At 54.5% G+C, this 12,277-nt stretch overlaps 1 protein-coding gene across 1 annotated transcript in view; it reads right to left on the bottom strand.

The window, feature by feature from the left end:
* The window catches only part of GPR179 (G protein-coupled receptor 179), a 33,470-nt gene that overhangs the window by 8,111 nt on the left and 13,082 nt on the right, over positions 1–12,277 (bottom strand). Inside the window, 6 exon segments of the mRNA XM_034756293.1 lie at positions 411–649; positions 2,230–2,339; positions 4,152–4,220; positions 5,526–5,755; positions 7,534–7,636; positions 12,006–12,114. Of these exon segments, the coding sequence (XP_034612184.1) occupies positions 411–649; positions 2,230–2,339; positions 4,152–4,220; positions 5,526–5,755; positions 7,534–7,636; positions 12,006–12,114 (860 nt within the window).

A 12,277-nucleotide genomic window follows, 5' to 3' on the forward strand; every position in this document is an offset into this window, starting at 1 on the left:
CACTTCTGTCCACACACAAATCAGTCTGACCCAGGTCAGCAAGCGCTCAGGACCCAAGACCTAGGACCCTGCTAGGTGGGGTGGCTCAGAGTCCAAGCCCTGCTGAGACTTGGGTCCAAGCCGTGACGTTTTGCAATGTGGACGCAGTTCAAGCCACAGACTGGAGTCAGAAGGACGTGTTAGCAATGGTAAACCCAGGTTTACACTGCAGTGTGGGATTGGAATCACCGAGTCCACAAGCCTGGGTCCTACAGACAAGCCCACTGAGTCTCTTAAGCACCTTGCCCCATTTGGGGGCTCTGTATCTTTAGACCTTTGTAGACTCTGGGACAATGACGTCTCTGGGCAAACTGAAGGCCCCCTCCCCTCCCTCTCTTGTGATGTCCGAAGCTTCGGACGGAGGGTCTCACCCACAACCATCATGTAGTCCCACCGGTCGTGGTCGCAGATGTAGAACTGGAGCCCCTGGGCGGTCTGGGAGCGGATCACCAGCGGGATGTTCTTCTCGATGTTCTCCAACATCCCCACCGTCCAGGCGGCCAGGAACCAGAGCACCAAGAGCAGGATCAGCCCAAGCATCTTCAGCACCCGCCCGCTGGTCATGTAGGGCATTCGCTGGGCCGAGCGGGAGAGAAACACCTTCAGGACCCTGCAGGACAGAGAGGGAGGAGGTGACTCTCGCATCCCCCTGGGCCTTTCCTTCGATGGCCAGCGGATGGCGGACTTAGGACTTCAAGGGGTCCCTTTGCGCTGGGTGGCTTTCACCCTCAGCCTCCCGTTGCATCTTGTCTGCGCCGTCGCGCCGCTAAAAGGAAAGCCCACCTGCTAGAAGGGCATTACAAAATGACTGATCTCCGCTCCGAGGCCATGCAGGTGAACAGTAACTCCCCACCTAACGTTGTCGTTCTGTGCCTGAAAAATGCGACTTTCAGTGAAACGATGTTAAGCGAATACCACCCCTTCCCCCAAGCCCTCACCCTTGACCCTCCTCCCCCTTTACTTCGTATGCTGCGTCCTCGCTCCTCCCCTCCCCTCCTGCCTCCTAAACGCTGCAAGCCAGCTGATTGCCGCGGGCAGGAGGTGGAAGGCGCTGATCCGCGGGGTCTGCCGGCGGGCAGGAGGCGCTGTGGGGATGGGGGGGGGGGCGTAGGGAGGCTACCAGCTGTGAAGAAAGCAGGCAGCCAAACAACGAAAGAGAGGAGCATTGCACAACTTTAAATGAGCATCTTCCCTAATTGATGAGCAACGTAACAACAAAACAACGTTAACCGGGACGACTTTAAGTGAGGAGTTACTGTAACTGCAAACTAGCATGGGGCTGGGAGTTCAACAGCGAGATTGTAAACCCCTTGGGTGGGGGACTGCCTTTTTGTTCTGTGTTTGTACAGCACCTGGCACATTGGGGGCCAGGCGGCTCCTGGGTGCTACGATATACGAAACAAAATGACCCTCTCTTGTATGGAGCAAGATCTGCCCGTATGCCTATAGACCGACATTGGGCCTGGGTGAATTATGGCTTTTAATTGAAGCCATGTTGTTCGTATATGTGATAAGCCCAAAGCATGTGACCCGAAAGAAGGAGATCCTGAGAAAGTCGGGTAGTTTGTGTTAGATCTGTGTGAACCTTCAGATACCGGCATGATCTTAATTAAAGTTTGGGTTGAGACAAGAAAAAGAAAAATACAGTTAATTGGGTACATAAAGACGGCCATATTGGGTCAGACTAAAAGTCCATCAAGCCCAGTATCCTGTCTTCCAACAGTGGCCAGTGCCAGGTGCCCCAGAGGGAGTGAACCGAACAGGTAATGATCAAGTGATCTCTCTCCTGCCATCCATCTCCACACTCTGACAAACAGAGGCTAGGGACACCATTCCTTACCCATCCTGGCTAATAGCCATTAATGGACTTAACCTGCATGAATTTATCTAGTTCTCTTTTAAACCCTGTTATAGTCCTAGCCTTCACAACCTCCTCAGGCAAGGAGTTCCACAGGTTGACTGTGCGCTGTGTGAAGAAGAACTTCCTTTTATTTGTTTTAAACCTGCTGCCCATTAAGATCTGCTCTAGAAATTATTTCTGGGGCAGTCCTATGGCCTGTGTCAGATGGGAGGTGAGACTGGCTGTTCACAATGGTCCCCTTTTGGCTTTGGAGTCTATGAAACAGCTGCTTGCGGGAGGGCTGGTAGAAGGAGGGGCTGTCTGATGGGTCATTGCCCTGGCTGCGTTACCGGTAGAGCTTGAGGGTGATGGTCCCGTAGACGATGGCAAACCCAAGCATGCGCACCCAGCGCAGGACGATGCAGCGGAAAATGCTCGGCTTGAAGTACAGGATAAACACCTGGACAGAAAGGAGAGAGAGGGGTTGACACTAGGGCAGCTCCGATCTCTGTTTGGGGAAGCTGAGAGGGCCTTGCTGCTCCGACTTCCCCAGCTTGGACTGCATCTGAGATTTGGGTCCTAGGTCTCGTTTGCACTGATGGAGATTTTCAGTCTGCTCGGGCAGCATTCTGGGGCATTGTAATGGGTGTCAGTGATGTTAAGAGCCACATTGACGGCCCTGGGATGCCGCCAGTGCGGTGGAAAAAGGGGTTTGGGGCTCTTCTAGACTCGGATGAAAGTTGTGTGGTTGGATGGGGTTAGCTAGCAAGTTCTAACAAAACCTCTTTTATCTTCGTCTATAGGGATAATGGGAATCCTAGAGCTAGCAAATACTAACCAAATACTAAACTAAGTAACTCCCCTCTGCCCCCTTATTTTGGGAGCGAGGGTACGTACGTGTGAGAAATTTGCTGAAAAACCCGAGGATCAATTACTTTGGAAAAGACTCACTCCCCTTCCCTGGTGCTTTCTTGAAAGGCAGAAGCTGTAAATCTTGCAGGACAGAGAGAGGATTAAGATCATTTAATTTAATTCCAGTGACCGAAAAAGGGATTTGAGTTCCTGAGAAGGATGATCTCACGGGAGCTGGTGGCCGGGCCAGCAAAATTAGCCATCAGCTTAGTTGCCCTCACGCCCTGTTGGATGGCAGATCTTTCGCTGCTCCTGGCCTGGAGGAGGAACCCCGGATCCTGGATCCACACTCTCCATCCGCCTTTTGTACACCGTCAGCGGCTTCCTGTCCCTCAGCTGCGTGCGAACCTGCCACAGACTCTTGTGCGCCGAAGGGAAGAGGTTGATCCTTGGGGTTCTGAAGGTGCTGGGGCTCCCTTGTCCCCCCCTCCCCCAGGCAGGGGCACTGTGACCTATCCCAGGGGCTGGGGTGCCCTGTGATCAGCTTTGAGCTATGCCCAGGTAGGTGGGGAGAAAGGCAGCTTGGCTGGATCACGCCCAGCTCTCGGGGGAGAAGAACATCAGGAACACACAGGGCTGGTCTTCCTTTGACCTAGCTACTGCCTCTCGGGGAGGTGGCTTCTCCCATCGACGTAGATTGTGTCTACACCCAAGCGGCGCCGCTGTAGCATTTGAAGTGTAGGCAGTGTACCCTCCGGCTAGCGAACTCTGGGTGTGAAATGTGCCACTGGACCCAAACCCTCACATGGTCTTTCCTAGCTACCATGGGGCCTATCAGGGGACCATGTGATGTTGTGCAGTTGAGGACTCCTCTCTGCCTAGGAATTTACACGGTTCCATGCGCATCACTCTGCTACCTGACGGCTCTTACTAGATACTAGAGACACTCAAGTACGTGCAAGGCCTTGAAACATGGTTCTAGCCTCTGACTCCTCCACTGGATGGTGGATCTGTGGGAGGGCCTGGCAGGTGGACTCAGGGTACGTCTGGTGGTATAATTTCCAGCCGGGGTAGATGGATCTGTGCTAGCTCTGATCAAGCTAGTGCACTAAAAGTAGCCGCGTAGCTGTGCTGGCGTGTGCAGTGGGACGGGTTAACTGCCCAGCGCGTGCCTTCATTGGGATTCCTGGAGTGAATCCATCCCCAGTGTAACTCTATTGGCTGGATTTGGCCCCCTGGGGTCTCTCTGTCCTGGCTAGAGTCAAAGATACCATGGCACAAGGAGATCACCAGACAGGAAGGTCTGAGAAGAGGGAAAGCACTGAACCTTCTTCTATCCGGCCCAGGCTCCTTCAAGAGTCAGGATGCTCTTGGGGCAAGGGACGGAGTGCTGACCGCCCAGTGCAAGCCAGATACTTACAGGGAAGTAGAGAAGCAGAGATCCAAAGAGGATGGTCTCCAGCAGGATAACTCCTGATGCCCGGATCCTCTAGGGAAACAAAGAGAGAGAGAGACACACACACGTGTGGTAGAGAATCCATGCGCTGGGGGAACAGAGCAAGCAAGCATATGCTGCCAATGTGGAGGCTGGATCTGCAGGGGAGCTGAATGCAGAGAAGGTATTTCCTGAATGTGCCTCTACTTGGAGGAGGGAAATGCCCCACATCCTTACTGCAGCCCCCCAAAATCAAGCTCCCTGGGCATGGGCACCCCTCTCTAATAAAACTAATATATATATTCTAGACCTGGGCTCTTGAAATAATCCCATTGGAAAAAGAGGTGGTTTGAAAGTGGAGTTAATCCAGTGTGCCAGGTGAGACTGTGCACCAGCAGGAGGCGCCCTTGTCAATGGAAACGAACAGGAGCATGTGGAAACCTGGCTCTTGCCAGGTGAAGATTTTTATTTTAAATGAAAATGGATGGGGCAGGCGGGAAACCAAGCTGCTAACAATAATACTTTGCCACCTCTAGTGCCTTCCGGATGAGGCCCTTAAAGCAGTTCACAAACAATTAGGATGCCCCCACCCCCGCCTTTCCCTCATGACTGAAGCAGTTAAATATCACCCTGTTTTCCATATGGGGAAACTGAGGCACCGAGCAGGGAAAGCGACCTGTCCAGGTTCTGGGGCAGCACTGGGAAGAGAACTGAGGTCACCTGGCTTCTCATCCTCTGCTTAGCACTCCTCAGCTCCGGAGCACTGGAGGGGAAATCGACCCCTGGGTAGGGCACCAGTACAAGGCTTAAGCAGGGCTTTCTTGGGACTTAAGGTTTGTATAGAGGTTGTGCTGGTCCCCTGCCCATTGCACACAGCCAGCTGACCCTCCCAGGCCCCACTGAGGCAGGAGAGTCAATAGCATCCCCCCAGGTCACAGAGGTTGAAGCAACGTTTTCTGAAGCGGCCTCTGATTTTGGCTACCTCGCTTTTATGGGTGCCCAGCTGGAGACCTTCAAGACCTGATTTACAGAGGGGTGCGCCGGGGCACCCCCCTGCTCCAGCCAAAGTCAGCAGCAGCTGCAGGGGCTCGGTGCTGAGGAGGCTCCAGAAAACAGAGGCACCTAAAACCAGAGACCCCTGCAAACGTTTCCCTGGGTGAGGTGGGCTCTGAGCCAGGTTTAGCATCCTGCTTTCCTCTCTCTCCAAGGATACTGCAGAGAACTTGCACCAGGTCTCGGAGGCTCCACGATATGGCCCCGAGGTGCTGCAGAGGGGAGAACCGGGTTCTTTGGAGTCCCCTGTAGCAGAAAAGTCCCCGTAGTAAAAGCGCATTCCTCGGTGACCGCCGCGTGCCTTGCCTTGCTCATTCGAAAGTGGTAGGAGACCAGCATGCTGAGAAAGACGGCCAGCATGCAGAAGGCCTGGAAAGAGAGGACGGCAGCCCGCAGGGACCAATCCTCCTGGATCAAACACGGGGTGTCGTCCACGCACGTCACGCATCCTTCCTTGCAGGGCCGGCACTCGAGCAAGGTCCCAGAGTCCACGGCTCCGTACTGCCCTGCGTACTGGGATGAGCTTTCCTGTGGGCCTGCAGGGGTGAAGAGGAGGCGCGTGGGAAGGTTAAAATGCCGTCGCGACTCTGCACAGCCTTTGATTTCTCTCCTCCCACAAAACAGATTCACATGACCGGTCCCGAGCCTGATCAGAGCCGGCGCTAGGGGTAAGCAGACTAAGCAATCGCTAATGGCCCCGAGCAGCTCAAGGGGGCCCCCTATTCGCTTTTTATTATGTGTTGTGGGGTGGGGGGAGCAAAAACATTCCTGTTTACGGCACCCAATGGGCTAGCACTGCCTCTGGGCCTGATTCTCTGCTGCCCCGCACCACACACCGTCATCTATACCAGCGCAGCGTAGGTAGCACTCTCTTTCCGCTGGTATCGGTGATAGCCAAAGGTGCAGAGCCATCACTGGGACGCTCTTCTGTCTCGCTAGGGCATCTCTAAGGCCTGGTCTAGAGCCAGAGTTGCATCAGTTGAACTCAGTGGTTCCCAAACTGGGGTTCAGGAAATGTTACAGGGGGTTCTCGGGGAAAAAATTCCCTAGTGGCGGCCAGAGCTGTCCTTAGGGACCCCGGGCAGCACGGGGCCAGCAGTCCGGAGCCCCTGGACTTCCAAGAGCTAAGCAGATCAAAGCAAGCAGATCTATCACACTGAGGAGATTTCAACTTCAAGACTCCTTATAAGCAATGGAAAGGGAGGTGGATATTTTTTGCTGTTTTTTTAAATCAATAGGCAGCTAGTCTTGTTTTTAAAATTATTACGAAGAACAAGTTTAAGCTTTGTTATAACGTGCGGTGTTTGCCTGGACTGCTCAAGACATGAATGCTTGTGTAGGAAGAACTCTTTGAGTTGGCTTCTTAAATACCTTCCTGCTGTTTCACATCTGATACTCCTTAATGAAACCTAGGAGCCTTGTCTTATACAGGCTTAGTCAAAGTGATACAAGCTATGAAAGTGAGGTCTTGGAAGAGTGTTGCCCTTTTCATAATGTAATAAAAATACTGCAATGATAAATAGTAATAATAAATATGTGTAATAAGCATGTCATAAAAACAAATTTTATCTTTCCAAGATCACTGTTTTTATCATTTATACTCGGGTAAAGGAGAAAATATTCATTTTTAGGAGGGGGTTCGCGAGACTTGACATTTTAGTGGAAAGGGTTCACAGGTTGTTAAAAGGTCGGGAACCACTGGTTTAACTCAAGGTGTGACATAAACTGGCTCAACCAAGTAGGGTTAATCTTGGCCCTGTGATTTCCAGTCCCACCCATCCCTGTCCGCCGATGAAGGGTATTTTCCTGTACTGGGCGGGAGATCGGGGCAAGGTTAAGGCAAAGTAGGGCACAGATCAGCCCCAAGGGTCCAAACCCATGGATGCATTTCCAGATGGTGGATCTGCGGCAGCTGGGAAGGGAACCCTTTGGAGAGGCCGGGTGCTTAGAATGCTCGGAGATGGCGGGGGGCGGGGGGGGGGGCGCTGTGGAGTCGCAGAACTGGGAAGCTAGAGAGGAAGGAGAGTGCCGTGGTTAAAGCACCGGCCGTGGCTATGGGAGACCAGGCTTCAGCTCCCTGCTCAGCCTCCGACGTTCTGCGCAACCCTGGGCAAGTCACTTAGCTTCCGCCCCGCCGCTGGGAAACGGGGGAGGGGTGATGGGGAGGTGCTCGCGTGCTATGGGGCCGGCCGCTAGAAGAGCCAAGTACCAAGCTTTGGCTCTGCATTGTGGATGCAGCGCCAGGAAAGCGCCACGCCCAGCCACCCAGAGGAGACGCTCCGGCTGGGGTAGGCCGGGCAGGGTTACCACCTACCGGACCGGCCAGCACCGGAGGCCCTGCTTGTGCCGTAGAAGCCCGGCTTGCACAGGCAGAGGTATCTTCCGAGGACGAAGCCGCGGCTTTCCTGCGGGACACACTAAACAAAACACGCCACATGTGAGTGACACAGATCCCCTTCTCCGGCGGGAACCTGGAGCCCCAATGGGAATGTTTGGCCTCTCCCTGACCCCTCCCAGCCGGGAATCTAGATGGCTTCCTTCGGTATGACTGTACCTGGAGGGGTTCCCTCCCCCGGCCCCCGCTCAGTGCAGTCCCCCCGTCCCTTTCAGTTTATTTCTGGAAGCCAGTGGTTAAACATTTAAGAATTAAAGGCAAAAGCCTGATGTTCAAATCCCCTCCTAAAACCTAAATGGACGCGTAATGCGGCCAAGCGCTAATCCCGCTACCGCGAGGGCAAAAGCCGGGCGCGGGCAGCCTGCAAAGAGCTTCCCAGTTAATGCCGGGGACGGCGAGATCCCATGCCGGAGGCCAGATGCCAATGGAGAAATGGGACAGATTGCATGCGAGGCCTAGAACAGGGAGCAGGGCAGGAGCTTGGAGAGCGCCCGGTCCCCACCCCCGTCGTTCCAAACACAACAGCCATCGACCGCTGCTCTACTGCCAGGAGGCAATTGCTTAGGGGGGAGGAATCAATCTTTCGCCTGCCATGTGGAGTGCCCTCCAGGGCAGACTGAAGGCAGGGGCTCCAAAGAGGAGGCCGGGCAGGCCCAAGGAACCAGAGGGGGTGCAGAAGGAGAGGGGGAGGGCAGCCGAGGGAGTCAAGCTCCCCCCATCTCTGCTCTCCCGGCTCTCAACGCGCGTTCCCCATCATCCACTTGGGGCAGGCGGCCGTAGTGGTGGCTCAGACAGCCCTGCCTCCGGTGCTACCCCCCCCACCGGTTCCCGCACTGCTCCGCTCTGGCCAGGGGTCTCAGCCTTCACCCTGCGGGGGTGCAGGGACTGCCAGTGAGTGGCGTAACCCGGGCTGTAAACGCCTGGCTCCTAGGAAGTGGCCTGAGGCGACCAGCTCCGTTCCCCAGGCCAGTGATACCCCATCAGACAACGGGAACAGCTTGTATTGGTCTGGGATGTGGAGGTGACGGGGCCCTTAGCCCACTGCTTCCCATCCCAGTGCTCCTTTTGGGCCAGGCAAGATGCCAGCAGCTCCCAAAGTATCCACTCTGCTCCCCCTGCAATCCTGTCTGTCCAGGCCAGTTCATCAGTGGGCGTTTTGCTTTTCCCTCTAGGGCTCTCTGTGTGAGTGCCGCTTCTCTGGGTCTGCATCATTGAAACGTGCGGAGCCGCTTTCAACATGGGCGAGAAACTTTAATCTAAGACAACAGGCCGAGCACCGGAAAGCAGGGACGAGGGCTACCAGCCAACTGGGTTCAACTCTCAGTCACCAGAGTCGGGGGCAATGCAGCAGGTTCCAGCGAGGTAGGGCACTGGACTGGGAATCAGGACGCCTGGGTTCTCTTCTCGTATCCGGCACTGAGCCGCTGGGTGACCTTGAGCACTTCACGTCCCCTCTCTGTGCCTCCCACCCCCTTGTCTATTCAGCGGTTTTTGGGGCAGGGACTGTCTCTCCCCGTGTGTTTGCACAGTGGGGCCCAGATCTCAGTCGAGGCCTCTATGGTCATAAGGGGAAGCACAATCTTTGTAGGCTAATTTGCACATTGCTCATGCAGGACCAGTGGCTATGCAGGAAGGGGGCACCAGCTGGCCCGTGGGTGGAAGTGGGGTGGAGCCGAATAGCCACGTGGTGAGTATGGGGAGCCGCAGTCCCCCAGGGGAGCCAGAAACAGACCAAGGAAACTGATAGCTAGTGGGGGCTAGGGAGACAAGGAGCCACCATGCTCATTAATGCTCTTGGGGGATGTCTCTGAGCCGGGTCGTGGTGGCAAAGATCACGCTAACGGAGGCAGGATTATTACCCTTGGCTCTGTTAGCCCGTCCCGTTCGCCTGTCCTCCCTCCGCCATCCCATCCCTCTCATTTTGCTCCTGGCTGCCTTGAAAACTGCCCCCTTCCCCTCCTGGTCTTGTATGCGGATTCCATGATTTCCGCCAACCGGAGTGCATTAACCCTGCAAACTTCAGCAGCGCTCCAGTAATTCAAAGACAGCCTTTTAATTACACACAGAGAGAGCCGTGTGTCCCTGGTATTTACCCAGCATGAGAGAGAGGGGAGCAAAAAGAGAAGCAGGACGAGGCAAGATTCGTTAATTAACAAAGCCGGCCGCACTTCCTTTCTATTTATTTTTTAATGGATAATTACATCAAAAGGGGCGTGGGGTGGGATCTTGCTGCGTTTGTCATTTAAAATTGCCCTGGAGGCTGCAGGAGATCTGATTGGACATTAGATCCCAAGCGCTGAACCTCCTAATCCCCAAATGATTAAAGCAACCCTCTCGATCCCCATCCCGCGCCTGCTTGGAGAAGCTGCTGCCTTCCTCTCTCCCTGCTGAGCAGAGGAGACGTGCCAGGGCTACCAGGATGGGTATTAGAGAGGTGACTGCTCAATGTGATGGCTAAGAGACACTGCCAAGTACATTAAGCCCCGAAATGTGACCTACCTTAACATGGTTATAATCTGGTATCTCTATCTATCTAATCATCCAGGCATTTATACGGCACTCAGCCCTAGGGGATGGGGAGGAAAACAGCGCACGCTAATGATGCTAAAATATCTGCATTCCAGACAAATGGGACGTTCAAAGGAAGCTGGGGGCCCGACTCCCTTAAACGCCTTTGAAATCTCCAGGCTGCATTCTTGCCACACCACAATGAAGCAGCCTATTTTTGTAGGACCTACAGGAAAAGTCACACTTTGTACTGGTGTTGTCTTCAGTGGGGGAGGAGGGGGTTGGGCGGGGTTAGAAAACTCTTGAAATCTGATTCGTCCTTAACAAACAAGACTCAGGGGTTTGTATGGTCAGACGTTAACTAATGATCCCTGTGAGGGAGGAAAACAATGATTCTCCCCATTCTACAGATGGGGAAATCACCCGAAAGGCGAAGGGATGTGCTCAACACCACACAGCAAGCAAGTAGGGTTGCCAGCTCTCTAGGATTTTCCTGGCCTCTCCAGGAACTAAAGATTAATCTTGAATTGAAGATCACCTCCTGTGATGAAATCTCCAGGAATACATCCAATCAGAATTGGCAACCCTACGAGCAAGTGCTTCACTTCTAGCTCAGAATTGCACTCAGGACTTCCTGCCTCCTAAGGGCAGACCTCTATGCACCCCTGCCTCTCCCAAAGAGACAGCATTGCCCGGTGGTTAGGGCTCTAGCCTGGAACACCAGAGACGTACGTGCAATTTTTTCCTCCAGGACGGACTTCCAGTGTGACTTCGGGCAAGTCTCTTAGGCCCAGGCCCTCGAAGCTATTCAGGGGCCCAACTCCCATTGAAATAAAATAAACGCCTAATCATAATAAAAACCTAATACCTCTGAGGATCCGCCTCTTTGGCTCACTCTGTGCCTCAGTTTCCCCATCTGTACAATGGGGTTTTACCTGCCTCACTGGCGGGCTGTAAGGCTAACTGTGTTGAAGAGTGTGAGGTGTTCAGATAGTAGGGTCATGGGTGGCAGATCGGTACCTAAAATAGATCATTCTATTCCCATTGGGGTCCCTTCTTGGGGGCGGGGGGTGGTGGTGATGCACTGAAGATGGCTCTGATTCCAGGAGCTTTTCAAACTGCCCACTGCGTGCGGCTGGGAACTCTTTCCATAGGAGGGCATGCCAGCCAGCAGCTGATCAGGGCAGGGTTGCGAGATCTGAACTCATGGGATAGGGGCGGTAGCTGCCATGGAGTGGGGTCGATGGTCTGTGAATGGAGATGGGTTCTCGCAGCTCGGAGGGAGCCAGGTCACACGCTGTCTCTCGTGGCGAAACAGAAACCAATGTGCGTACATGCAGATTTGCGCAGTAAACCTCACTGGCTGCGAGGCAGGGAGCAGCTAAGCTAAGCAGATGGGTCAGCAGGAGTGGGGATAATATTCAGCGGTGAAGGAGATCCTGTAATCAGAGCCTGGGAGTAGCGGAAACCAGGAGCGAGGAAGGACTCTGGAAAGAGGAGTGACGTTGCAAAGAAGGATAATGTCCTTTGGGGGTGGAGGGAAGGGAGATCTCAGGATTTGAACCGGAGCTCACTGAAGACGGAGGGAGCTTTTCCGTTGGCTCCACTGAGGTTTGGATCAGGCCCTCCGGCCCAAGGAAAGGGCTTTCAGTCGCACTGGGGTTTGCCTGGGGAGCTGGACACTCCCCTGTCCCCAGATCCCAGCTTGGGCTGTGGGAAAGTCTGGATCTGGACTGGGCCTTTGAGGCCCGGCTGCTCCTACACAGGGGCTTCCGCGAGGCAAGAACCCAAGAGCTGGCAGGGGCAGAGCGGGCGAACAAGGTGCTAAGTAGTGCCTGGCAGGGAGGCGTGTGGGCAGCACTGGGAGCCCAGGCGCCGTTTACCTGTGTACTGTTGAGATCACACTGGTGCGTCTCGGTGAACCATCCCGGGCCGCTGGCGCACTGGTTGATGTCCACATTCTGCAGCTTGACGTCCATCCTCACCACGCCCCTGGAAGAGAGGAGCAAGGGTCGGGTGCAGCAGGAGCTGGGAAGCTGAGCTGTAGGTTTCCCCTCTTGCCTCCCATGGGACCGGGCCGTAGCACTAAGGGTCTTCACAGCTGTTCTGGGGCCCAGGGCGGGAAAGGAGGCTGCCTTCCACCTACGCCCCATGA

This window comes from Trachemys scripta, chromosome 23 (genome assembly GCF_013100865.1).
Source record: "Trachemys scripta elegans isolate TJP31775 chromosome 23, CAS_Tse_1.0, whole genome shotgun sequence".
Lineage (NCBI taxonomy): Eukaryota > Metazoa > Chordata > Testudines > Emydidae > Trachemys > Trachemys scripta.